This window comes from Narcine bancroftii, chromosome 11 (assembly GCF_036971445.1).
Source record: "Narcine bancroftii isolate sNarBan1 chromosome 11, sNarBan1.hap1, whole genome shotgun sequence".
Lineage (NCBI taxonomy): Eukaryota > Metazoa > Chordata > Chondrichthyes > Torpediniformes > Narcinidae > Narcine > Narcine bancroftii.
In genome coordinates, this window is record NC_091479.1 from 10491830 (window position 1) to 10519135 (window position 27306).

A 27306-nucleotide genomic window follows, 5' to 3' on the forward strand; every position below is an offset into this window, starting at 1 on the left:
TGGAGTTATGAAACCGTTCACATAACGAGTCAATTAGGCATGATTAAAACTGTTTTTTTTAACTTTTTCTTTCCACCACCTTAAGCAATCCTTTACTAATCACAGAGCACTTGTGGCATAGGGATTACTTAAGGTGGTACGTGAGTGGAAAGGGAAGGTTGAGAATCACTGCTCTAGACCCAATTGTTACTGAAATATTTTGCTTTGGAGTTATGAAACCGTTCACATAACAAGTCAATTAGGCATGATTAAAACTGTTTTTTTTTACTTTTTCTTTCCACCACCTTAAGCAATCCTTTACTAATCACAGAGCACTTGTGGCATAGGGATTACTTAAGGTGGGGTGTGAGTGGAAAGAAAAAGTTTGAAAACTACAGCTCTACAGCAACCGCGCCGCACTGTGATGCAGTCGGCCAGGACACTCTTGATAGAGCTCCTGTAGAAGGTTGACGTAATGGTGGAGGGTAGCCCTGCCTGCCTCTCTTCTCAGGAAGTGCAGTCGCTGCTGCCCCTTCCTGACAAGCGACAAGTCCAGGCCTCTTGGTGCTCTCCCCTCTCTGGACTACAGAGGAATGCTGCTCCTTTACTCTTCTGGATCCACTTCAGCCCGACACTTCTAATTTATGGTGAGGGGTGGGGTTGGCTGTTCAGAAGCTCTCTTTGTTGGACCTGGCAAAATTGGCTATTCATGGGTTAAGGTGATGGGCAGTCGAGGGTTGAGGCGAGCTGATTGCCTGCCCTCGTTTGGGGTTACGTCTGGGTCCGTGAGGTATTGGTGTGGGAGCACGTGATGTCCGAGGGGACGGTGACCGAGTTCCGGGAACAGTGGGGCCCCCCCCCCCAGGTTGGTGAAAATCGTGTTTTAATTTGGCGTGAAATACTGTGTAATAGAGAAGCCAAGTGATTACTGCTTCTCACGTTGATGGTGGTTTTAGGTGTAGATCTGTGTATGTTTTGTGTCATGTAATGCTGTAGTTTTAAATGAAATGTAAATTTTGATCATTGCAGTGCAGGTGGCTAAAGCAATCCCTAAATCCCGCAGGAATTGGCGAAAAGGAAAGAAGCAAATACATACATGGAGAAGGCGCAGCTCGACATATCTCTGATGAGACCACGCGAAATATTGGTCACCCCATTACAGGAAGGATCTGGAGGTCATGAAGAGGGTGCAGAGGAGATTTACCAGAGTGTTGCCTGGATTGGAAAATATGACTTATGAGGCAAGGATGGCAGAGCTGGGACTTTTCTCTTTGGAGTGAAGAAGGATGAGAGGAGACTAGATAGAAGATTGCACCTTTTTCCTAGGGTGGGAGAAGGAAAGACCAGAGATCATCTGTACAAAGTGAAGGGAGGGAGGTTTGGTGGGGGGGGGGAACGGGACATCAGGAGTAAGTTTTTTTGCACCGAGTTGTTGGTGTACCTTGCCCGGGTTGAAGGTTGGTACAATAAGGGCATTTAGGAGACAGGCACAGAAATACATGAGTTAGGGAGGATTTAGGATTTTGTTTTATGGGTCGGCCTGTACTATACTGTGATGTTCTCTGTGGTTGGAAATCAAAGTAATATCCAGAGAGTTTAAGGACGTGTATGTAAGGGTGCCTTGTGTGATAATCAATAACAATTACAGACATCATTTGGAAGACCCTCACTAGATTAGTCCCTGGCCAGGTTCATCGAAAGTGGGTAACATCTGATTCCAGTTGTTAATTTGGGGATTGTGACTCAAATCCAGTAATTAAAGGGTTAATGAGTATGTGTTACATACTGAAGTAGTAAAGAAATACAATTAAAAGGCAAAGTCGTTGTCCGGTGGGGTTTGTCGTGATTCAAGACTCCTTTATTGGCTAATGATAACAGTGTGATATTACATGAAATTGCCTTTAGTCTGCCACAAGACAGACAGCATTCCTATCGGCAGCAATTGCCAGGAGCCTCTTACAGTCAGAACTAGAGAAGAGATCCCCCCCGCCACCCCAGAGTCCCCAAGATTCACCTCCAATGATCCCACAGCCAGTCCAAACCATCGGCAACGAGGTCCAGATCCAAATCTCCAACATGATGACGAACCCTTTGGCACCCTCTCATCTTGGTTCCGGTACCCCTTCAGCCAGTCTCCAGCTGTCCACAGCCTGGTGTGAATCCTTTGACCGTGGTCACCAGCTGCCTACAGCCTATGTGGGATCCTCACCTCGAGGCCCCTGCCGCCTGTGTGTTCCTCAGCCTCTTGCCCCTTGCTGGTCCACCCCCCCCCCCGTGGTCAGCATTCTGTGGGTCATTGCTTCGCCTCCGATGGGAGGAGTGGGCTATTTGGCATTTGAAGGGCAACAGAGGTAAGGCACCAAATGATATTCCTCACAACTGGGCCAATTCTCAGAAGTGTGGAAGGATGTTTTCATTTGGATTGGATGGAAGTCCCACTGGAGAGGCTGACAGGACACCTCTGAGCTGATTGGCTGTGCCTACCCAATGATGGTGGAAAGAGTCGATGAGGTGGGTGGGTTCTGGGGGACAGCAGTGGGAACAATGGAGAGGGGGGGTTACCATCCATCTCGGACATGAAACGCTTTTTCTTTCTCTTCTCACGGATGCAGACTGACCTGCCGAGATTCCCCAGAGCTTTCTGATTTTATTTCGGCTTTCCAGCATCTGCAGTAAGCCATAAAATGTCTGGGTTTTGCTTAACCCGGAGGCTGAGCTTTCCCTGTCATGGTACCAGTGTCTGTGAGCTAAGATCTGCAGAAAAACCCCAGGCCCTCCATCCCAAGCCTTTGGAAAAAGTCGACCTTGGAAACAGAGTAAAGACCCTGATTCCCACTAACGGTGGCTCAGAAAGAGCCGCAGGAGTTGAGGCTGTGTAGATTCCCACTGTGTGGGTACACAATTTAATCAATCTTGTTTTTCACCTTTCATCTGTCACAACATCTTTAATTGTGTCACACAGTATTACCAGCCCGGTTGGTGATCGCAGCGTTCCCAGTGTGGCTTGTCACGAGCTATTCCTCTGCTATAGCGAGCCTTTGGTCAGTCATGGAGGGAAGTGCTGTGAGGTTTGTTCTGGAGCTGACCTGATCTGGTAAAGCCTACAAAAGGCAGTGGACACAGCCCAGGACATCAGAGGCCAAACCCTCCCCACCCTCGTGAACATCTACAGGGAACACTGCCATTGGAGAGCAGCAGCAATCGTCAAGGATCCACCCCACCCAGCACACACTCTGTTCTCGCTGCTGCCCTCTGGAAAGAGGTGTCGGTGCCACAAGACTCGCCCCCCCCAGGTTCAGGAACAGCTGTTCCCCCTCCACCATCAGACTCCTCAAGCACAAACTCAATCAGGACTCTTTTTCATTTTATCGTTTCTCTCTCTATTGCAGTCAGTTTGTTTACATTCCTTTATTTGTTTACATGTGTACTCTACCAGTAAGTGGTAATTCTGCCGCGTCTGCAGGAAAAAGAATCTCAGGGTTGTATGTGATGTTGTGTATGTACTCTGACAATAAATCTGAAATTGATCTCACCGTAGATTTAACTGGAGTCTGAAGAGGGGGGGGGGGGGGGTCAGGCATCCCTTTCCCACTGTCCACCAGCAAATTCACGGATATGGATAGAAAGATATAGGGTTGGTGCTCTGTGATTAGTCAGGGGTTGCTTAAGGTGGTATGTGGGTGAAAGAAAAAGTTTGAAAACCACTGTTTTAATCGTCCCTCATTGACTCGTTATGTGCACAGTTTCGGAACTCCAAAGGAAATGGGCTAATGGCAATTTTTCTCAAGCCAAATATTTCAGTAACAATTGGGTCTAGAGCAGTGATTCTCAACCTTCCCTCCCCACTCACATCCCACCTTAAGCCATCCCTAACTGATCACAGAGCACCGATGGCAGAGGGATGACTTAAAGTGGGATGTGAGTGGAAAGAAAAAGGTGAGAACCACTGGGTAGAGTACCCTAGCGAATCCTGCGCTGTCTGTCAGGAGTTCTCCCGTGTCTGTGTGGGTTTCCCCCGGGGACTCCAGTTTCCTCCCACCCTCCAAAGTTATACCGGGTTGGCATCTTAATTGGTGACATGGATGTAATTGGTCGGCGCGGGCTGGTGGGATTAAATAAAATAAATACACAAACGCCTTGAAGTAAATGAAATGCATTGTCGGTCCAGTGCCCACGGGGGTATCTGTTATTGGCGTTTCCATGGCGGGTTTGAGGCGATAAAGATGTAAACGTTAACATCTCGACCGCTGTAACTGAAAGTTGGGCAGCAATCTCAGGAAAGCCGGCTTCGCCAGGCGTGTGTCGATCTTTGACACATCCCGGATGCTTAAACACAACCCGGCGCTGTCTGGAAGACGTTCTCCCCATATCTGCGTGGATTTTCCCCGGGGGGGTCCAGTTTCCTCTCACCTTCCAAAAAGTACGGGGGTGTAGGTTAATTAGGTGGCACGGACCCGTGGGCCGAAAGGGTCTGAATGTCTACATTTTAATTAAAAATCACATTTAAAATTTTAATTCTACGGCGCAGAACCGATCCCGGGACAGGTTGATTTCAAGCTGCTTGGGACTGGGTTAAAAATGGACAGAGAACTTTCTCCAACCCATCAGATAAAACGAACGCCCTTCGGAGCGGAACTTGGCATTAAGGCGAGTAAAGATAACGAATACAGTTGCGTTGTGCTGGATAATATGTTTTTTTTCAAACGATTTCACGATTAAAACGGACAATTCTATACCAGCGCCCTGGACATTTATTCGGATTAAAAAAGTATTCTGATCTCCTCAATTCAGCTTTCTAAATTGCGTGAAAATACCCAACGAGCATGAGAATATATTTTGTTGTCTGTATGTAGTATCAAGATGTTCAGGTGGACACACCTGGCAATTCATGAATGTGTATGTACATGCTTATATTTTTCCTATGTGTTGAGTGGATATATGAGACCTGAATATTCAGTTTTACGTGTGGAGAGGTCAATTATTTCAACGATAGCCCCTGTGTCTCTTGGTCGCCTTGCACTGAAACACGAGCGGACGGATTTGTTACCGATGTCCTAACCGGATCCCAACGGGCACCAACTCTCGCCGTTGGCTTGAACTGAAAGCCATTTTTCTTTTACTTCAGGTTTAGGATATTTTCCGCAAACGTAGAATTGTTGAGTGAAAGATTCCAGGAACAGTGGGTTCAAGACATTCGCTGAAAGAAATTGTCCAAATCTCACCAGAAACACTTACCCACCCCCGTCGCTCGATCTAGAGTTTCCTCCTACTTTGTTCTTCATCTGCGACATTATTATTTGCGTCTTTTGGGGAACACATACTGGGAATAAACGCTCACATAAAACAGGGGCGACGCCGATGGGACGGCCGAACTGTTGCGCGCATCTCGTGGGGAACACGTTCCAACATTGGTCTCCGATTGCCTTCTGAATACGGTTATACCCAAGCCCTTAACTGAACGGTCTTGCACCCACTTTCATTTCAATTGGAGGTGGGTTCCTGCAGGTTTAGACATTTCAATCCAGAAAAAAAGATCAGCAAAACAAAAAGTCTTAACTCCCACACCTTAATCTAGTGGTTCTCAACCTTTTTTTCCCCCCTCTCACATACAAGTATTTCCTATGCCAACGGTGCTCTGTGTAAGGGATTGCTTAAGGTGGGTGGGGAGGGAAGGTTAAAAACCACTGCTCTAGACCCAGTTGTTACTGGAATATTTTGCTTGAGAAAAACTGTAATTTGCCCATTTCCTTTGGAGTTCTGAACCCGTGCACATAACGAGTCAATGAGGCACGATTAAAACAGGGGTTTTCAAAGTTCTTTCCACCCACATCCCACCTTAAGAAATCCCTTACTAATCACAGAGCACCTATGGCATAGGGATTACTTCAAGTGGGATGTGAGTGGGAAAAAGGGTTGATTTTTTAAAAAATCCCATACTGTTGGTTATCGAGTTTACAAAGTCATTAAGGAAAATTATCAAAATGGAAGCGAAAATTCCTGACTGATATTTCACGCCGTCCGAATGATTCACCCTTTGAGGGACTGATGGGTTGCTTTTAATATAAATAGTTTTTCGTCACCTTCTCTGGGTGAAATGTATCAGGAACGAGGGAGTGAGCCGGTGTGAGATCCCAATGGGTGTGTCCATCGATCGGCGGGAGATAAAGTTATGACAAAGGACAGCATTTTAATGTAACCACACGGTTCCCCAACCCCTTCCCCACCCAAATTCAGGTTGCCCGTCCATCTCAGGACACAGCGTGAGTGGTCACTGTCACCGTGAGAGGGAGACGGGCGCCGGTTCGCATCACACTCCGGTAGAACGGGGCATCGAACCGGGGACATGGAACACACATCCACCCATCGAAACTATATCCCTGAAACTTCCACCCTTTCAAATAGATATTGAACTAATAATGCGCCGATGTTAACCGAAATAAAGTAGAACATTAAAAAATATATCAATTATATCGAGATCTTTCTGTAGACATCTACCTGTTAATCAATCCCCTACACTATTCCGATAACATATGGTTCCATTATCTACCCGCACATTCTTGATGTGTTAATATTCACATTAATGATTGATATGGGGATATATCTCTGAACCCGAATCTGGAAATAGACACAATTGACCGAATACCTACCGACTGCGGTCGTCCAGTGCTGCTGGTCGCCTTGGATGGGAGAGCGAGAGGCAGAGGGGGACGGACAGAGAGGGAGCGAGAGGGTGGGGGGGGGGGGAGTGAGGGATGGAATGGGGAAGGGAAGGAGGGAGAGGAGTGGCGGAGGGAAATGGGGAGGCGAGAGGGAAGGAGTGCGGGAGGGAGCCATCCCTTGGTTTCTGCCCCTTCCAGCTTGGGCTCTGCTCCTGGGGTCCAACGTTCACGTCTGCACGCAACAAATAGGTGTTAAAAATCGCGATTTTATATTAAAGCAGGCACTAGATTCACACACATCCGTAGACGGTACGACTCTTGCTTCCGACGTGGTAACCGGAGACAAACTCTGTCGAAATTGGGATTTCTGTTCCTTCACGATCTTATAATCGCAGGGTCTTACACCCTCTTCAATTCTCACCTTCTCCCCTTTCCCTCCTTTCCCTCCTCCTCGCACAATCTCCCCCCCCCCCCCCCCCACCCGCTTCTCTCTGGCTGTTGCTCGATTGAGGAGGCGCGGTATCTGGGAGAGGCTGCGCGTCCCCGAGTTCGGCGGGAACGCGCTCGGAGATTCCCGAGCAAACCCTCCCTCGTCCAGGCACGGGCGTGTGTCCATCTGCAGCCCCCAAATGTAACGGTAGTGGAAAACGCACCTTGGAGCCGACGCGTGCCCTGGAATCTCCACGCCTACAATTTCCAATTTGCTCCCGCAGGAATCTTCCGCCGCCGTCTCGCCACTTTTACCCCGAAGACCGTAAATTTCAGACCTGAATTCCGGACGCGCTCAGACTTTCAGGACATCTGCATCCCACCCTATTAAAGGTAAGATCATTTTATTTTATTCTCGTTGGAATACAAAATAAACTAAATTCTAGTTTATCCAATGCACGATTTTGCAAAACAGGAGGTCGAATAAACGGAGACAGAACCGAAAGGAAGGGAGTCACTGGGCCATCAATTTTACCGTTTTGTCCATTTGGCGATTTCTCAGGCCGTTCAGAGTTCAAACGCGTCAAGGGTTTAGCATCTCCTGCCACAAATAACGCACAGCTCGGAAAGAAATGATTAACGAAATCTCCTGGCCGCGCAAAGGTCGGCGGCTGATGAATCGGAAATGCGTCGTAAATCCAACTCAAAGTTCGGACCGTAAATCCCCACGGCGCTCGTTATTTCGATCCCCTCCGATCTGACATTCCTGCAGAAGCCGTTCCATTTTGATCCACTCTCGTTGTGCCCGTCTCCTCCACAACAGTTTAAATTGTTTCGAAATTACATTCTTGTGGGGGGTTTTTTTAAATGCAGTCTCGAAATTCAGAATTCAGCGATCAAAGAATTTGCAAGCGATCTGGCCACCGGCTAATTAGAAAATAGTCCCAAACGTGTTTCTGGAGAGGAGACGGGGTTTTACTTGAACAATACCAGCTGAATCCTCTCCAACCCCGGTTAATATCGCAGAATTAAGCTTTGGGAAAGTTGTCATTTACCATGAATGTTTCAAAAATCGAAAAAGTGAAGGTACGAATGAAAGGGAGGGGTACTCACATTTTCACTCTTCGTTCAGATTTAAGGTTCAATTTAATACGTGCTCATTTTGTGATATAATCCAGTATTTGAATTATTGGGCAACAGTCTCGCCGTTTCCATCATTCAGGCTCGCAGCGTTAAAAATTGTAGCACGGTAAAGTAGGTGCGTGTATGAGGGTGGGGGGGCGGTGGTGAATGTGTGGGTCTGGGGGGTGGTGGTGAATGTGTGGGTGGGGTGGTGTGAATGTGTGGGTCTGGGGGGTGGTGGTGAATGTGTGGGTGGGGTGGTGTGAATGTGTGGGTCTGGGGGGTGGTGTGAATGTGTGGGTCTGGGGGGTGGTGGTGAATGTGTGGGTCTGGGGGGTGGTGGTGAATGTGTGGGTGGGGTGGTGTGAATGTGTGGGTCTGGGGGGTGGTGGTGAATGTGTGGGTGGGGTGGTGTGAATGTGTGGGTCTGGGGGGTGGTGGTGAATGTGTGGGTGGGGTGGTGTGAATGTGTGGGTCTGGGGGGTGGTGTGAATGTGTGGGTGGGGTGGTGTGAATGTGTGGGTGGGGTGGTGTGAATGTGTGGGTGGGGTGGTGTGAATGTGTGGGTCTGGGGGGTGGTGGTGAATGTGTGGGTGGGGTGGTGTGAATGTGTGGGTCTGGGGGGTGGTGTGAATGTGTGGGTGGGGTGGTGTGAATGTGTGTGTCCATACGCGCTGAAGGCGAATGTGGAGCACAGCTTCGCGTCTGCTTTCATGAGGATGTCATCACCTATTATTGCCGGCCTGGTGAGAAGCTGCCGGGGACATCGGCTCCTCGTGGCTGCAGACCGCACAGTGATGGGACGGTCGCCTTCAGGAAAAAAAGAAGGAAGGGTCCGCATTGAGTGTTATTAGAGTAAACTAAGGACACGGGTTCCCACCGACAGGGAAACCACGGATTTAAGGTAACCGACGGTGTGATGCCAGGGAAAACATTACTTATGGGTAGCGAATTCTCGAAGAAGCGGCGGCAATTAAGGGGGGGGTGGGGGGTTGGTGGCTTCGGGGATGTAATGAATAAAACTTTCTCTGTGTGGGTGGGAGTGTGGGATAATCCGACCGTTCCCTTCCAAGACGGCCACAGCGAGCGGTGACCCTACTTTGTCCCGGTGAAATTCCCGGGGGATTCAGGACCTCCCGCGTCTGCCGGTCGCTCCCCATCCCCAAGGCACTGGGTCTCCATCCTATCTCTGCTTGTCATAATCTTGTAGACCTCAATTAAGTTTCCCCTCTCCAAAGTCCCAGCTCTGCTCACCTTGGGTCGTAAAACTTACTTTCCAATCCAGGCAACGTCCTGGTAAATATCTGCACCCTCTCCAGAGCTTCTCCACCCTTCCTAACAGAACACAATGCTCCAAGGGTGGTCTTTCACCAGAGATTTGTAGAGTTCCATCATGAAGTGCAGCTCCCAAAGGCCTTCTTGACAACTTGCCTGTGTATGGATTTGGACCCGCAAGGGTCATCCACACTGTGGCATCCGACCCTGTCCTTGGGTTTCTGGTTTGACCTTCCAGCTCCTGATGGGGGAAGGGACACTAAACCCGCTGCTGGTTGTGTGTGTGTGTGTTTGCTTGCTTTATTGCAGGGAGGGGAAGATGGCAGGCCGACTGGTGATGCTGGGGGCCTGGTGCCTGGCGGGTTTCTGGAGCGCCCGCGCCTGCCCGGAGCTCTGCGTGTGCCAGGATAAGTACTCTCACCAGTTCGCCGATTGCGCCTACAAGAATTTCGCCTCCGTTCCCGACGGCTTGCCTCTCAACGTGACGACCCTCAGCCTTTCGGCGAACAAGATCGAGTCGTTGTTGAGCAACTCCTTCCTGCGAGTGCCGCAGGTCACCTCGCTGTGGCTGGCCCACAACCTGATCTCCAGCGTGGAAGTGGGCACCTTGGCATCTTTGTCTCAGCTGAAAAACCTAGACATCAGCCACAACCAGATGGTGCGTTTCCCCTGGCAGGACCTGCACAACCTCACCGCCCTGCAGCTGCTAAAGATGAACAACAATCTTCTGGTGGGGCTGCCCAGAGACGCCTTCTCCACACTCCGGGACCTGCGTTCCCTGCGCATCAACAGCAATGGATTCCGCACCTTCGCGGAGGGCACCTTCGACTCGCTGGTCTCCCTGTCCCACCTCCAGATCTACAACAACCCCTTCTCCTGCCGCTGCCAGCTGGAGTGGCTGAGAGATTGGATCAGCCAGGCGCTCATCTCCATCCCGGAGAGGCAAGACATTCAGTGCTCGGAACCGGCTGAGCTGAGAGGGACGGCGGTGGGGGACTTCCCGCCGTTGAACTGCACGGCGCCTCTGGTCTCCTTGAGCTTCCAGGGCGGCCACGACAAGGCCGGGTTCTTCGAGGGCCACTCACTCACCCTCCACTGTAGCAGCACGGGCAACCCTCTCCCGCAGATCAAGTGGAAGGTGCAGAAGGCCAACAGCCAGGTCAACGAGGCGAAGGCGACGGAGGGAGGGAGGGTGTTGGCGGCCGGGAAGGAGGACCAGGAGCGGCTGGCGGTGCTCAAGAACGGGACCCTCCTTATCCCCCGCCTGACTCAATCGGACGAAGGCATCTACACCTGCCTGGCGACCAATCCGATGGGAAGCAACGAGTCTTCTTTGGAAGTGGTTCTCAGTCCTACTTCAAAGCGGGACCCCAGCCTCGCCAAGGGATCGTCGCCGGGTGCCGGCACCTTGAGCAAGTCGGAAGCCGACGCCAGCCGGCGAGGGCCGGTCTGGACCCTGAAGCCAACCGCGGGCGACACCCCGCCCCGAGGACCCGTCCCAAGCGCTCCGGACGCCCAGAGCTGCGTCAGGAGACCAGGGAGTCGCTACATCTCCAACCACGCTTTCAACCAGAGCTGGGAGATGAAGAGACACACCTTCGACTTCGGAGTTATCGCCCTGGAGGTGAGCGAGAGCGACGCCAAGGTGCAGCTGACCCCATTCCAGAGGTCGCCGAGCGCCAAGAACCCCCAGAGGCTGTACCTGTGTAGCGGACAGGGCCCGTCTGTGGTGCAATGGTCCATGATCGAGAACGGGGTGAATTCCTACCGCTTCCAGAACCTCCGGCCGGGTTCCAACTACACCCTGTGCTTTACGGACACGGGCCGAGTCTGTCAAGTGCAGGTGGTCTTCACGACCCGAAGGAAGATCCCAAGTCTGCTGATCATGGTTGTGGTCAGCTGTTTCCTCCTGGGTTTGGCCACAGTCCCATTGCTGGGAGCCACCTGCTGCCACCTGCTCTACAAGTATCAGGGCAAGACCTACAAGTTGATCATGAAGACACAGGCGCCGGGGAAAGCGGAGAAGGAGGCGGCGGGCAGCCCTTTCGAAGCCGCCGCCGCCGCCGCCGCGTCCTCCTCCTCGCTGGGCGGCTCGGCGCAGGTCTACGAGCCCAGCGAGGCGGGCGGAGGGAGCATCGAAGCCGAGGGCGTCGCCGAGTCTCAAGTCAAGGCCAACCAAGACGAGTACGAGATGTGCTCGGAGTACAGCGACCGCCTGCCGCTCGGGGCCGAGGCCGTCAACATCAGCCAGGAAATCAATGGAAATTACAGGCGGCCCGTGCGCTGAGATGGGGGGGTGCGAAGGAACGCACTCGAAATCGACCAATCTAAACCCTATTCGCCCCCCCCCCACCCCCACCCCCACCCCCACCCTCAACAAACGTCTGGACCCCCACACGGTCGGGCTGCCGTGCTTTTTAGTTGATAGGATCAGGATTTAACTTTGAAACACATCGATTCGGGAGTTGAAAGCATTTCATTTCTTCTCATGTCATAAGGACGGGGCCACGTTACCTGGAATTGGTTTTTGCCTGCTGGAAGGCAGACAGATTCGCCATGGGCAGAAATTGCCTGAAGCCCCTCTTACGGTCAGAGAAAGAGTCTCCTCGTGGTTTCGCCCCAACACTTGGACACGGTGGCAAGGCCCATCACTCCACTGACTCTCGCTGAGAGGAGTCCCTGCTCCACCCGCCCCGCGTTGATGTCGTGAAGCTGATGTGTACGTCTCGGTGTTCAGCCAGTCCGCTCCTGCACCCTCGCCCACTGTGTTGTCTTGAGAGAGGAGTCTGTCTTACATGGAAAGTGACTGTTCGGCCTGTCTATGGAGTGCGTTCGTGTCGAGGAACTGGTGTACGATGTCGGGAGATGGGGGAACTTCGCCGCCGCGGTCAAGTCCTGGGACCCTGGGGTGTGCGATGTGACAACCTACTCCCCTCCCTGCTTTTATACCCCCCCCCCCTTTCCTGATATGCTATATCGCTGTATTCAATACATTAAAAACAAAACACTTAGTTGGAATTCGTGGAATCTTCCTTGAGAGAACGATATCGAGTTAGATCTTGTGCCCCGAGGAGACCGTGCAAGGTCAGAAGAGACACAAAGCCCTTACAGGTTTTGCAATTCATGCCTCTACCCTCTCCCCCCAGGAGAACCGATTCCCAGTCCCCCCCTCCCTCCCGATTCCCAGTCCCCCCCTTCCGATTCCCAGTCCCCCCCCTCCCTCCCGATTCCCAGTCCCCCTCCATCCCGATTCCCAGTCCCCCCCTCCCTCCCGATTCCCAGTCCCCCCCTTCCGATTCCCAGTCCCCCTCCATCCCGATTCCCAGTCCCCCTCCATCCCGATTCCCAGTCCCCCTCCATCCCGATTCCCAGTCCCCCCCTCCCTCCCGATTCCCAGTCCCCCCCTTCCGATTCCCAGTCCCCCTCCATCCCGATTCCCAGTCCCCCCCTCCCTCCCGATTCCCAGTCCCCCCCTCCCTCCCGATTCCCAGTCCCCCCCTCCCTCCCGATTCCCAGTCCCCCCCTCCCTCCCTATTCCCAGTCCCCCCCTTCCGATTCCCAGTCCCCCCCCTCCCTCCCGATTCCCAGTCCCCCCCCTCCCTCCCGATTCCCAGTCCCCCCCTCCCTCCCGATTCCCAGTCCCCCCCTCCCTCCCGATTCCCAGTCCCCCCCTCCCTCCCGATTCCCAGTCCCCCTCCCTCCCGATTCCCAGTCCCCCCCTCCCGATTCCCAGTCCCCCCCTCCCTCCCGATTCCCAGTCCCCCCCCCTCCCGATTCCCAGTCCCCCCCTCCCTCCCGATTCCCAGTCCCCCCCTTCCGATTCCCAGTCCCCCTCCCTCCCGATTCCCAGTCCCCCCCTCCCGATTCCCAGTCCCCCCCTCCCTCCCGATTCCCAGTCCCCCCCTTCCGATTCCCAGTCCCCCTCCCTCCCGATTCCCAGTCCCCCCCTCCCTCCCGATTCCCAGTCCCCCCCTCCCTCCCGATTCCCAGTCCCCCCCCTCCCTCCCGATTCCCAGTCCCCCCCTCCCTCCCGATTCCCAGTCCCCCCCTCCCTCCCGTTTCCCAGTCCCCCCCCCTTCCGACCGATTCCCAGTCCCCTCCCTCCCTCCCGATTCCCAGTTCCCCCCCTCCCTCCCGATTCCCAGTCCCCCCCTTCCGATTCCCAGTCCCCCCCTCCCTCCCGATTCCCAGTCCCCCCTTCCGACCGATTCCCAGTCCCCCCCTCCCTCCCGATTCCCAGTCCCCCCTTCCGACCGATTCCCAGTCCCCCCCTCCCTCCCGTTTCCCAGTCCCCCCCCCTCCCTCCCGATTCCCAGTCCCCCTCCCTCCCGATTCCCAGTCCCCCCCTCCCTCCCGATTCCCAGTCCCCCTCCCTCCCGATTCCCAGTCCCCCCCTTCCGATTCCCAGTCCCCTCCCTCCCTCCCGATTCCCAGTCCCCCCCTCCCTCCCGATTCCCAGTCCCCCCCTCCCTCCCGATTCCCAGTCCCCCCCCTCCCTCCCGATTCCCAGTCCCCCCCTCCCTCCCGATTCCCAGTCCCCCCCTCCCTCCCGTTTCCCAGTCCCCCCCCCTTCCGACCGATTCCCAGTCCCCTCCCTCCCTCCCGATTCCCAGTTCCCCCCCTCCCTCCCGATTCCCAGTCCCCCCTCCCTCCCGATTCCCAGTTCCCTCCCTCCCTCCCGATTCCCAGTCCCCCCCTCCCTCCCGATTCCCAGTCCCCCCCTCCCTCCCGTTTCCCAGTCCCCCCCCCCTTCCGACCGATTCCCAGTCCCCTCCCTCCCTCCCCTATCGCGCCGATCCCAGGAGCTGCTACTCTTTTAACCGACTGTGGTTCAATCTCTCTTTCACGAACCGTTGCACCGGAGCTTTGAGAGATTGAGCCTTCTGCCGGTCCACGCAGTGATGGATTGAAGCAGAAGTTAAACAAGCTACAGTCTAGGGCCTCAGAGATTATAACTAAAGTACACTTGAGCATTTTTTCAAGGCTATCTCAAGATCAAGCCAACCACATGACAAATATGTAATCAGTAAATGCATTCGTTTGAAAATAATTGGTATTGTAATTTTTTTTCCCAATGAGGGGCCATCAAGCTTGATACATCTTAGGGTCTCGCCAAGTCTCAATGAGGCACCGCGTCCACGCCTGGGAGAATGTCGACTAAAACTGGCCTGTTCTGGATAATTGCCACCCGAATTTGGGTTTCAAACATCTCTATTCCAGACTTCTAGGTGTTAATTCAGCATTTTAGCGCAGCAGGGATCGCGCTACTAGCGTGGCAACCATGGGAATGTTGGGGCGATACTTTGCCGAGCGCGACACTGACTGCAGGGGTGGTCAGAACCACACCCACGACTCGAATGCTGGACGATCTGTTTCGCCCATTCGGAGCCTGCGGCGACCGTGCTCACCCGCCACTGCGTCCGAGTTCCTCCACCGTCTGCAAGCCCATTTTTCCCCCATTCTGGGCACGATCAGACCGAGGGGGAGGCGAGGTGACGGCCACGAGTTTTACTTGCACAATCTCGGCTGGATAAATTGATCTCGAAGATGACAGACAGTGAGAATTTTCTGGGATTATCAATTTTGTTCATCTTTGATTCAAAAATAAATTGCAGCTTTCTGTTAAAATACCACCACCTACACTAGTCAACTTTGGGACAATATTGGTAACAGTTACGTCAAGGTCTTCAAACTGGCCTATTAATTCAAAATGCAACAGCTCGAAAGGCAAATTAAAACCACAGTTCCTGGAAATTTGAAATGAATACAGAAAATGTTTGTTCTGGCTTCTTTCAACATTTGCTACCTGCCCTGTTGAGTATCAACAGCTGTTACTGCTTTTATTTCAAGCTAGAAAGGACCTCACTCATAAAATCTGTCAGGCCATGAACACAAATACATGGGAGATCTAAGAGAGCACAGAAACTTTTCCCCTACTGGCTAAACTCTTCAATTACACCATCCATTGAACCAGAAGGCAAGGGCTGCAGGTATTAAAAACTCAGCCGTTTGGAGCAACTTTCTGGTCCAGTTGACTTGCATCAGAAGGTAGCCAATTCAGAGGGTCCTATTCCTTCAGGATCTGTGGCGTGTTTGGAGGGAGAGTTCAATTCTCCATTTGTAACCAGATCGGTAGAGGAGCTGACTGCCGCCTTCCTCGAACTGATCAACCCCGGATTGTTCAGGAGGGTGAACGTCAGAAACCATCTCGCCCGCATGCGCTTGGACCTTGTCGTCTTGGCAGATGTCTGACTGGGCACCAGTTGAATCCCTGCAACAAGCAGCAAAACAAATCCATCATGTCCCAAACTCCTGAGTGAATGGACAGCAAAGTCGAGAACAGTGTCACCTGAATGGCCCCACAGTAGCAAACTCTGCATCCCATACAAAACTCAAAGCATTAAAACAAATTAGAATAGATGACAAGAGTCAGGGCAACACTGTTACAGCGCCAGCGACCCGGGTTAGAATCCGGCACTGTCTGAAAGGAGTTTGTACGTTCTCCCAGTGTGTGTGGGCTTCTCCCAGGTGCTCCAGTTTCCTCCCACCCTTCAAAGATGTACAGGGGCTGTGGGTGAATTGGGCGACAAGGGTGCGTCACTACTGCTGCATGTCTACATTTTAAAAAAATTAAATTGGTACACACCAGTAGTTCTCAGCTTTTTTTTCCCTATACTCACATAACCTCTAAGTAATCCCTCACTCACCACAGAGAACCTATGGTGTCCTGTGCTCTGTGGTGAGTAAGGGATTATTTAAGGTGGTATGAGAGTGGGAAAAAAAATGGGTCGAGAACCACAATATTTAAGAATGTTCTCCATTGAAGCTCTGACGATACTGGTGGGAAATGGATTGATATCTCTGAAAGATTTAGTAACCAGCTTTGGAGATGAGGGTTGGGGGACAAAAAGGGCTATTCTTATGGACTGCAACCTTTCAAATTGATTATTGCTAACAACAGGCAAAGGAGAAACTGTACCTTTATTCAAAGGATAATTACCATTAGTTTTGAAACGTTCATTGGGTTCTGTAATGATGAACGGCCTCCACAAGTGGAACATCATCCATTCGGGAACTCCAAGCAGTTTTCTTTCCAATTGATTGGGAAAGCGCGAGGCAAGGAGCGGTTGAGTCAACAGATTAGCAGTGGGCACGCACTGGGTTGGGTGGCCCAGGTTGGAGGAACTCTGAGTGAAGCAGCAACAGTGGGAGAAAACGAATGAAAGCAGAAACCCGTTACCGAGACGGGTTAAATCCAGAGAAGCCAGTGTAAAGAGGTCAGGGGTCCCATATGGGATCGGTGAGCCGGGGAGAGACACCAGACCGACAGATGCCAGACAGGCAAGAGAAGGGGCCAGGAGGCTTCAAAGACAGGGCCACCCAACCAGAACTGGCATGAAATTTAAAGACATATTCTAGTTTGATTTTCTTCACAAAATGAGGGAAGATGTTAGTCCTGGATAGTGAATATCTTCCAATTCAATTAACCGTTCTGTTTTATTCCCTCAGATTTTAAAATCACAGAACCTCAACTGCCTCAATATTTGATATACAGCTTTCAAATTGTAAACCTCTTAATTCACAAGGTCATCCAGCATATTAATGTTGACTTTTAGGAGCCCAACAAGTCCAACTCTTCAGTCTTTCCCCACAACCTTCCTATCCAAATATCTCAGAATTCACTCCCCTCTTTGGTTCCAGATCCCCAACAATCCATGCAAAATATTCCCAGCCATGAATGGCAACTTCTGTTAATTGAAATATTTTTAATTTATAAATTTCTTTTTTTTAATAAATTTAGACATACAGGCCATTTCAGTCCACTGGATCTTACACCCAAATGACCTTCACCCCTGGCAGGTTTCAAACAGTGGGAGGAAAATGAAGTCCCTGGAGAAAACCCACGTGGAGAGTGTATAAGCTCCTTACAGACAACCCCCGTCCTGATCGGTGGTGCTATAAAGGCATAGCACTAACTGCTATGCCAATCATGCTGCCTCAAATGTTCTATTTATGTTCTTCCTGTCTTGTTCACCTTAATCCAGTGCAACAGATCAACCAGGCACCAGAAACCTTTCATGTACTTTAACCGTTCTGCTCAAAGGAGAGCAAAGTCTGGTTCTGCAGATGACGTTTCTCTGGGACCATTCAAGGGTCTGCACCCTCAGCCAAATCACCAGGTTCCTCCTGGGAAGATGTGGGACACAACTAGCACTTAGAAACTCTGTTGTAAACCTTTCTCAAAGGTTTAGGCCCATTGTTGCCAACGAGGAAACAACACAATCCTACTTCGAGCAGATCTGAGCTCAGTACTTCGATCAGGACCTGGACATAGTGGGCCTAGGCTGGAGGAGAGTCTTCACCACCAGCATCTCTCTTCTCTGGCCACCACCGGTCCTTGGGACTACATTTGCTGTTGCACAAAGTTAGGGATACACTTTAAACAATAAATCCTCCATTTCCAAGCTTTCCCTCTCAATACAAGTGACTGACCTTCTTCTTCATTCTTGCTTTCATCACCTCCACTTAACCCCAAGCCCTGGGAACGGAGGAGGAGCGAGCAGAAAGCTTTCACCACTGGGTGGGACTGGCTGACTTCCAGCAGCAGGAAGCCAGTGTAGCACCGGTAGCCTGTCAGAAAACAGAACAGAGATTGTTAGAGCGCAAATGTCTCGAGGACAACTAGCCATTGTAAATTGCACTGGACAATACATCTTTCTCCTTCCCCTTCCCCCCCCCCCACCCAAAGGTTTGCTTCCTGAAAATCTTTTGGGGATTATGATAGAAGACTGCAAGCTGAACACAAAGATGATTTCAGCTTTGCTGAATCACGTAGGAAGTTGGAGAAATGTCAACTTTTATTGAATTTAGCCCGTTTACTCACATCGCTCAAAATCTGTCTGCATTTGTACTTGGACGTCTTCCCCGCTGATCCTGGTGCAGTCAGTGATGAACAGGGTGAAAGGTTTCACCAGGACATTGCGATAATGGAAAAGCTGCATCAGGAATCCATCACCGCTGTACTCAGCATCGGATGCCTCTCGCGTCAGTGTCCAACAGTAGTCGGCCAGCAGTGATGGATTCCAGTTGCCCTGATGCAGCTTTTCCATGATCGCAATGTCCTGGTGAAACCTTTCACCCTGTTCGTCACTGACTGCAGCAAGATCAGCGGGGAAGAAGTCCAAGTGCAAATGCAGAAAAAAAGAATTCTCAACGACTTCTTGCACTTTTCATGGTTGTGTCTGCTTGAAGCGTGTTGCCAATCAGCTGGATGTAGTTTGGTGCTCTGTAGTTGCCAAGAAAATTCTCAGCGACATCTAAAAAATATTTTCCAAGCATGCCCACCCCAAGACAACATTTGGGTAGCACTCGGACTGAGTCCATGCCCAGGCACGCTTGGACTGACCAAAACGACTTGTCGACTTAAAATATGACAGGAAATCATAAACTTTAGGATAAGAACATTTTAAGATGATTTTCACAATCAGCTTCCAAAAATCCATAAAATTCACCCAAAAGTGGTCAGGAAGCAAAATCTTTGTTGTCCAGTGTTACCACATGTACAGGTGTGAGGCACATTCTTGATGCAAGACAAGTAGCTGGGTATCATTCTCTGACACTAATTCCATCTCTTTATCACTCCCTACACGACCATCTAAGGTTCGGGAGCTTTGATATAAGAAAATAAATAAATTGAACAAGGACACAGGGAATTAAGAGCTCAAAAACTCAGGCTACATCTGCCGGAGTGGAAGTAGAGGAAATTTTAATTTTTAAAACATAAATTTAGAGATATAGCATGGCTGCAGGTCCTTCCAGCCCACAAGCCCATGCCACCCAAATACACCAATTAACCCCTGTACGCTTCTAGAGGTGGAGGAAACCTACGCAGACATGGGGAGAACGTACAAACTCCTTACAGACAGCACCGAATTTGAGCATTGCCGCCTAAATATCGCCGATAGAATTTGCACTGGGCGTTGAATCACAAATATTGCTGCATCAGGAATCCAGCAAGAACATTTAATCAAACCTGATCTTTTGCAGATTTAAAAAAAAATTCAGTTTCTTTTAAAGATGGCAACTCACACTCAATTCCGTGGAACACCAAAACAGACACAAGAGAGCAAAAATAAACAGAGAAAAATTACCTGGGTCAAATTGCTCCACGCTTTGATTTAAGAGGCCTAGATCCAATCTGCAGAAGTGAATGACGTTGTAGAACTGTAAAAGGACCATCCGCCACACCCCAGTAATGGTCCCAATGAAGACACTGAATTGGAAGAACAGGTACGTGAAGATGTATAGGCATCGTCTACAAGGGGAGATTAATTTTTGAAAAGATTTTAAATTAGTTTGCTCTTCCCAATGTGGAACTTCCCTCTCAGCCAATTTTAACCGAGAGCCAAATTATTTACTCGGCCAAAGTTTGATGTTGAAAATCCCAATCCCAAAAACAGTAATTGCAGCATCACTGGTCTGAAGAACCAAGGGGCCTCCATCTCCATCAACCTGCCCTGGTCCAAACACATTGACCTCACCACCAAGAAAGCCGAGCAACACCTGTACTTCCTCTAAAATCTGAGGAGATTCAGCCTCATGTCTCCACCACAACTGACAGGCAAGCCATTGATAACATCCTACCAGGATGCATGGGGAACTGCTCCAACCAAGGCAGCATAGGGTCTAAAATAGTCTGGCTCTGATGCCACCAGAAAGCACTTTGGGTCCCCCGTCTGGTTTGCCTTAGAAGGCTGCACCCCAAAGCCCTTGCACGACTTCCAGCTGGAATCTGAGCCAGCACTCACCATGAACGGACCCTCCAAGGTGCTCTGCTCTTGTGCTACATCTCATCAGGCCATGCCGCAGAAACCACAATATTCCCCCCCCCCCCCCCCATACATTTGGTAGTGGAACCAGAACCCACAACCGTCGGACTCTGGTGAAGGTGCCTCAATGTAATGCAGTCAACTACAAATGAACTAAAACAGTGCCAGTTTTCCAGATCCCTTCCACAAATGATCGAAGCTTCCGATACCTATTAGTAATGTTCATGCTTTTGCCATCTTGCAGTAGGAAGAAGAATCGAGCAAGTAAATGTTGAATCAACAGGACCACAATCAATGCCAACCAGAAAGGCCTTAAAGAAAGGAGAGAAATATGTATTTAAAAAAAAAAATCAAGTGTGGTTTGTGCATTTGGTAACGACTGCATTGGGAGTTGCCAGCAAGCACCTGGAAATCTGACTCCTGCCCGAGAATTGCATGCTGGAACACAGAAATGAAAATTTGTGTTCCCCTGGTGAAAATTACTTACAAATTGAGGAAAAAAGTATACTTTTAAAAAAATAATAAAATTGGCAACCCTACTTAAATTCCATAGGTACACAACCATAGTGTGGTCCGCCATGCCTCGCCACCCTACCTTCCCCGTCGATCCCTCAATCAGATGGGGAGGGGGTCCATCGTATCCTAACCAGGTAAATTTAAGAAAAGGCGACAGCCTGAGCTCTGGCCGCCATTTCAAACCCACAAAACCCTGGTATGTTTCACACCCTTGTTGTGAATCTCTTCAATATAGGGTGTAACTGTGGTTAGCCAAGTGTTAAATGTTGAGGGTCGGTGGGGGACGGAAGGGGCTTGAACTCTGCAGAGAATTTTGTATAGAATTGATAATTGTTTGGAAAAATCATAAAATATTCAAAAAAAAGGTGTGGTTAGCACAACACCTTTACAGGGTCATTGATCGGGACTGGGGTTCAAATCCCATGCAGTATGTATGGAGTTTGTTCTTTCTCCCCAAGTTTGCGTGGGTTTTCCCCGGGGGCTCCAGTTTCCTCCCACCGTTCAAAACATACCGGGGATATAGGTTAATTGGGCGGCACTGACTCCTGGGCCGAAATGGCCTGTTACCATGTCTAAATTTTAATGGTGGCAGATATTTCCTAACCATCCCAAGTACATGGCAGGAAAGATTATTGGTGAATCCTGCAACCAGAATAACATACAGTAGAATTCCCATTATTCAGATACTCAAACAACTGGCAAAAAGAATAAATTTAATTTCAATTAAGACTGGGTGGATAGACCCCGCGGGGGAGCCCTGAGACTTCATTGCGCACGCGCAGGTTTTCACTGTAGCCACTTGTGGGGGGGGGAAGGGAAAAGAGTCAGGTTGTCAGCGAGAGGAAGGTGCACCGAGGGCCCTGACCGGGACACTGGCACGCAGGCAAGTTGGATTGTCAGCCCGAGGAAGATGGTAGAGTGCACCTAGGGACAATCGACTCGGAGCCGGTGGGATGGGGATAGGATATGGAGGGGGAGGGGGAAAAAAAGAGGGAAGACAGCAGTGGTGCTGTAGACTTCGCTGTCAAGATTCGGATTTTAGACCTGGGGTACAAGACAGCCTTCATTTTGAGGCAACATTTTTAAGTTTTGAGGATTGTCCTATGTGGCTGGTAAAAGAACATGCATTTAAAATTGGTGGGGTATAATTATGGCAGCGGTACTGTTAGTGTATGGGCCAGCACAACACTGTTATAGGATCAGCGACTGGGGTTCGAATTTATATTCTGTAAGTTACGGGAATTACCTGATTAAAGTGAACGATGTAAATAAAGATTGCAATACTGATTATTTTGCCCAGTCTTTTAAATGGCGTATCCCGAATGCATTAGTGTATTAATTAGGCAAGTGTCGGTCAACTGGAAAATTTGCATATTCGGCGTCCGCGATCCCCAAAGGTGCCGGATAACAGGGATTCTACTGTATTGTCATTTTGAGGTATATTCACTTTCAGGACACCGACCATTCCCTTCTTTCTTGCAAAGGGTTCAGTGACATGCACGGCAGACTCCAGCATGGTTTGGTGGCAAAAGTCACCACGACACGGGCCAGATCAGGAATTTAAAAGGGGCCACCTTTCGAGATTGGGGGCTGGTAGAGGAAAGGCTAAATTAAGGGGCCAATAATTGAACAGAGGGCATGCAATGACACATCTTAAGGCTTCGTCCTTACAGGAATTCAAGGGTTCAGTGCACTCACCACATTCTTTCTAGGATCTTAAAGAGGAACAGGTTTTTCCCGTAGATGATAGGAACAGCAACCAGAAAGGCAAGTATGAGAAAACAGGAGAAGAACATCAATAGCTGAAACAGAAATCCTGGATGGAAAAGACAGGAGAGAGTGATTTAAGCATGTTAAATATTTACAATATTCATGTCGCTTTTCGATGCATCACTGTCTGGTACAGGACAAGAAAAAAAAACTCCAGAGAGTTGTTAATGGCCTGTGACACCAGAAATCACTCCATCGAGGACATCTACATGAGGCGGTGCCTTAAGGAAGGAGCCTCTATCCTCAAGGATTCCCCCACCACCCTCTTCACGCTGCTACCATCGGGGAAAAAAAGGTACAGGAGCCTGACGACGAGCCCTCAGCGGCACAAGGATAACTTCTTCCCTTGCCATCAGATTCCCGAATAATCAATGAACCTCGTGCACTATTTTTGTTCACTGTTGTAAGGTGGTTTATATAAATATTTTCACTGTGACGTTACCGCAAAACAACCAGTTTTGTGATTCGACCTTGACAATAAATTTCGATTCACCAATGTCTTCTTTGGCTTGGCTTCGCGGACGAAGATTTATGGAGGGGGTATGTCCAGGTCTGCTGCAGGCTCGTTGGTGACCGACAAGTCCGATGCGGGACAGGCAGGCACGGTTGCAGCGGTTGCAGGGGAAAATTGGTGGGTTGGGGTTGGGTGTTGGGTTTTTCCTCCTTTGTCTTTTGTCAGTGAGGTGGGCTCTGCGGTCTTCTTCAAAGGAAGTTGCTGCCCGCCGAACTGTGAGGCGCCAAGATGCATGGTTGGAGGCGATATCAGCCCACTGGCGGTGGTCAATGGGGCAGGCACCAAGAGATTTCTTTAAGCAGTCCTTGTACCTCTTCTTTGGTGCACCTCTGTCTCGGTGGCCAGTGGTGAGCTCGCCATAGAACACGATCTTGGGAAGGCGATGGTCCTCCATTCTGGAGACGTGACCCACCCAGCGCAATTGGGTCTTCAGCAGCATGGATTCGATGCTTGCGGACTCTGCCAGCTCGAGTACTTCGACGTTGGTGATGAAGTCATTCCAGTGAATGTTGAGGATTGAGCGGAGACAGGGCTGATGGAAGCGTTCTAGGAGCCGTAGGTGATGCCGGTAGAGGACAGTGTTGCAATAAATACCAACAATCTCTACCATTATTCAACAATTTTGCCATCTCGTCAAACCATAGCCTGTTTGGGGGCACAGATAACCAGGAATTCAACTGGCTTAGCACCCACTGTGTATCCACGCGTGGTCAGAATCCATGCATCAACAACCAGCAATTCTGCCCCCGACACCTCCAACTGTCTGTAAGGTTTAGTCCTGGAAGATTCTTCACTTGAAAGGAAATACAGCTCCAACAAGCTCATCCAGGGCAAAGTTCAGCAAAACCCCTGGTATCCGGCAACTACTGATGTATTTTCTGATTGCTTGAGACTTACTCTTCTAATGCCCTAATATACCAGCAATAACAATAAACAGTCTGAAAGACAAAAATACTATACCTCCACTAAACAAACTTCACTTGTGTGAATTATAGATACTTTAAAGAATTTTACTTTATTTTCAGTCCCATTCTTTGAAAACATTTTACTATCGTTGCATCTGCAGGTTCCTCCCCCTCCACGGAGCCGCTCAAAAGACGAACATTATAGATAATTAACCCCCCCCCATCCTCAAGTTTATCAACCAGCTCTTCATCCTGGGCGACGCCATTGCTGTTTCACACAACTTTATTCAAACAGCTGCTACTAGCAAAGCCCGACCAAGACCCTCCGCTGGCTGAAATATTTGCTCCCATTTTTACCAAAGGTTCGTGTGTTAATTCAGAGAACATTTGTAACTTTTAAAATAGGTATTTTTTAAACCTATTATTTTATTCACATTTACTTTAATTTTTAAAATTTATTTTCCTCGATTTTTTTTGGCTGGTTACTTGAATTCCAGATACCAGGGATTTTACTGGTTTCCAGAATCTAATCAACCAGCAAAAACTGAGTGCTCCAGTTCCCTCCCACCGTTCAAAACGTACGGGTGCAACTGGGCAGAAATGGCTGGAATCGGCTTCAACGGTGTTGTAAACAAAATTTAAAACTTTGGGGCAGAGTAAGACTTTCTCGGGATTGGGCACAGATAGCAAAGCTGCCTTAGGACCAATGGCCATAATCACACAAGGAGAACGAAAGAAACAGTGCATATTCAGTAATAAAGTGTAACACAAGAACAGAGACCCATGGCTAGGGGTGGGTTGGATTCAGATAGAACAACGTAACCATTTGGAGATGTACCATTGCAGTCCATGCCTCAAAATCACCGTAAACAATTCCTGGGTCAATATCTGTGCGTGCTGTTCTAACAGGTTCTCAAACATCCCATTAAATAAAACACCACAGCTGAACCCTCAAAATACCCACAGAAGCTTCAGCAGCTGAGGGACTTCTACAACTGACTGGAAGGGTCTACTCGTCGTCGAGTAAGCTGCGTGCATCTACCGGAGGTGTATTAACAGGCATTTAGAGGAGACGGGCTAAATGGCCTACTGTGTGTGGTTCTCCACAAGCAACCTGAAGGAAAGAGCTCTCGGTGCCACAAGACTCACACCAACCAGGATCAGGAACAGCTGCTCCCCCTCCACCATCAGATCCCTCAACAACAAACTCAATCAGGGACTCATTTAAGGACTTTTACTTGAGCACTTTATTGATTTTTATTTTCTCCCTGTATTGTAGTTTGTTTACATTTTTTTATTTGAACGTTGGGTAGTGTTTTTTTTGCACTTCCAATAAGTGGTAATTCTGCCTTGCCCGCAGGAAAAAAATCTCAGGGTTGTATGTGATGTCATGTCTGTACTCTGACAATAAATCTGATGGAGCCTGGAATTTCACACAATCTTGAATTTCTCAAGATGTTGAATTTACTGAGTGACATCCAACTTCAATTTGCACTTGGGCCTCACCCAGACTCTTCAACAGAACTAACTTTCAACGATCGCCAGTTACCTAGAGCGACGTACGCGGCCTGGTAACTGGTAAAGCTCATCCATGAGACGAGGGCAGACTGAGAGGGTTTGATGTGCTTCTGGACTTTGAAGACTTTATAGGTGTCGCCACGATAGAGGGTCTGCAGGTTTTCTCTGTTGACAGAGGAAGTTAATGTTTAAACAGGAACACAAGTAGCAACACTCAGTAGAAAACAGGCAAAGTGCATTCCCATTGCCAGCCAGCTATAATATGTGACCTTGGAATTATACATGATGCCAAGAAGGTAGATGAGAAGATGTTTCTATTGCTGGGAGAAATGTTGGACAAGGAGACACTGCTACAGAATTAGGGACCAATTACTTAAACCAGCCATTCTCAACCTTCTTTTTGGCCATGGCCCCCGTCCATGTGAGGCAGTCAAGTTTAATTGGCTTTTTTCCCTACTTCTCTCCTACCTGCAGTGAAAGAGTGCTAATGATCCTCCTGACCACTAGAGGGAGTCTGAGACTAGTTTGTTGCGGCTTGGGGATTCAAGATGGATGCCTCCACACAGTGTGTGTACTTCAGCTAATAAAGTCTCGTTGCTTTTGAAAGAACCCAAGTGACTTTATTACAATAAAAGAAACCTCACACTACTGACTACTGGTGTGCCCTCCCTCCCTTATCCTGACCATAGGACTGTGCTCCTCCCTTCCATCATTTTGTTTGGGCACCTGCCTACACCTTGGTGAAGGGCTCAAGCTCAAAACATTGGTTTATGTCTCTTTACCGTTGCTATATAAAGTATATTGTTTGACCTGCTGAGTTTCTCCAGCATTGTGTTTTTACAAATGAAGGACAGCTCTTCCATCTTCCATTGTTGAGAAACTAAATTCCAATACGAAGGGGAAGACGATTTAAAAAGGAACAGACTTGAGCTAAAGAGCCTGTTCCACTCAAAAACTCACAATTGGGAAGCTTGGAGGAAAAAACAATCTACATTTATTTAAGAGGAATATAATGAAATAGGGGCGGGGATGCGATGGGGAGGCTTTATAAGGACCTGTGAGACCTCACTTGGGAGTATTGCCAGCAGTTTTGGGCTCCTCATTACAGAGAGGATGTACTGATACTGGAGAGAGTTCACAGGAGGTTGACAAGGATGATTCCGGGAACGAAAGGCTTATGTGAGGAGCGTTTGACAGCTCTTGGCCTCTGCTCGTCGGAATTTAGCAGAATGAGGGGGGGGGGTGGGTCTCAATGAAACTTCATGAATGCTGAAAGGTTTGGGCAGAGTAGATTGGAAAGGTTTCCCATGATGGGAGAGTCTCGGACAAGAGGGCACAACTTCAGGATTTAAGGGCATCTGCTTACAACAAAGAAATTTCTTTAGCCAGAGGGAGGTAAATCTGTGGAAATTGTTGCCTCAGACAGTGGTGGAAGCAGGTCAATGGGTGCATTTAAGATATTGTCTGATAGGTTCTTGATTAGTCAGGGCATCGAAGGTTATGGTGAGTGGTGGGAAAATGGATCAACTCATCATTAAATGGCAGGGCAGACTCGATGGGTTTAGTATTTTAGCAGTGTTTTATTGTATTTGGACTTGAGAACAATAGATTATTCAAAACCAAATTTTCTGCTCACCGATTACAAGGAAATGACAAATACAAAATGTTTGTTGTTTTTTTAAAAAAAAGTTTACCTGTGCAAAACCATTGACCTCATCAACATGAAGAGGGTGAAACAACAAGATGTAGAGACGGCCAAAATATAGCAAACTGTACGAAGAAAAACAAGA

General features: G+C 49.3%; 3 protein-coding genes and 1 long non-coding RNA gene across 9 annotated transcripts in view; 2 read left to right on the forward strand and 2 right to left on the reverse strand.

The window, feature by feature from the left end:
- The window catches only part of stoml1 (stomatin (EPB72)-like 1), a 37587-nt gene extending 32875 nt beyond the window's left edge, over nucleotides 1-4712 (forward strand). The window contains exon 8 of one of the 3 annotated variants that reach the window (XM_069902569.1): nucleotides 4508-4712. In XM_069902569.1, coding sequence (XP_069758670.1) covers nucleotides 4508-4698 — 191 coding nt within the window. In that variant the 3' untranslated portion in view covers nucleotides 4699-4712. Of the gene's footprint in view, nucleotides 1-1008; nucleotides 1806-4507 lie in introns of those variants that run through there. The other 2 variants (XM_069902575.1, XM_069902574.1) reach the window with 2 other exon arrangements.
- LOC138745493 (uncharacterized) lies at nucleotides 1613-9117 on the reverse strand. Its single transcript, XR_011346308.1, has 4 exons — nucleotides 7603-9117; nucleotides 7292-7451; nucleotides 6627-6870; nucleotides 1613-5478 (listed from the first exon to the last, which is right to left on the reverse strand). It is a non-coding gene; the product is annotated as an uncharacterized lncRNA (long non-coding RNA).
- islr2 (immunoglobulin superfamily containing leucine-rich repeat 2) lies at nucleotides 7140-12482 on the forward strand. 3 transcript variants are annotated; one of them, XM_069902560.1, is made up of 3 exons: nucleotides 7140-7269; nucleotides 7352-7460; nucleotides 9774-12482. In XM_069902560.1, exon 3 carries the CDS (start codon nucleotides 9784-9786, stop codon nucleotides 11749-11751), a length of 1968 nt encoding a protein of 655 aa, XP_069758661.1. In that variant the 5' UTR covers nucleotides 7140-7269; nucleotides 7352-7460; nucleotides 9774-9783; the 3' UTR covers nucleotides 11752-12482. The 3 variants fall into 3 exon arrangements, with proteins under 3 accessions (XP_069758661.1, XP_069758660.1, XP_069758662.1); XM_069902561.1 differs by lacking the exons at nucleotides 7140-7269; nucleotides 7352-7460 and adding exons at nucleotides 7543-8316; nucleotides 8908-9093; XM_069902559.1 differs by having other exon boundaries at nucleotides 7140-7460.
- Nucleotides 12483-14503: 2021 nt separating this feature from the next.
- Nucleotides 14504-27306, reverse strand: part of stra6 (signaling receptor and transporter of retinol STRA6) — a 31499-nt gene continuing 18696 nt past the window's right edge. The window contains exons 11-17 of one of the 2 annotated variants that reach the window (XM_069902577.1): nucleotides 27211-27286; nucleotides 25548-25681; nucleotides 22508-22625; nucleotides 20503-20604; nucleotides 19616-19737; nucleotides 17958-18095; nucleotides 14504-15735 (exon numbers count right to left, since the gene is read on the reverse strand). In XM_069902577.1, the coding sequence (XP_069758678.1) occupies nucleotides 15506-15735; nucleotides 17958-18095; nucleotides 19616-19737; nucleotides 20503-20604; nucleotides 22508-22625; nucleotides 25548-25681; nucleotides 27211-27286 (920 nt within the window). In that variant the 3' untranslated portion in view covers nucleotides 14504-15505. Of the gene's footprint in view, nucleotides 15736-17957; nucleotides 18096-19615; nucleotides 19780-20502; nucleotides 20605-22507; nucleotides 22626-25547; nucleotides 25682-27210; nucleotides 27287-27306 lie in introns of both variants that reach the window. The other variant, XM_069902576.1, reaches the window with a different exon arrangement.

Excerpts from the sequence above, each read along its gene's own strand:
- islr2 (XM_069902559.1), top strand. The coding sequence starts at position 9,784 with ATGGCAGGCCGACTGGTGATGCTGGGGGCCTGGTGCCTGGCGGGTTTC.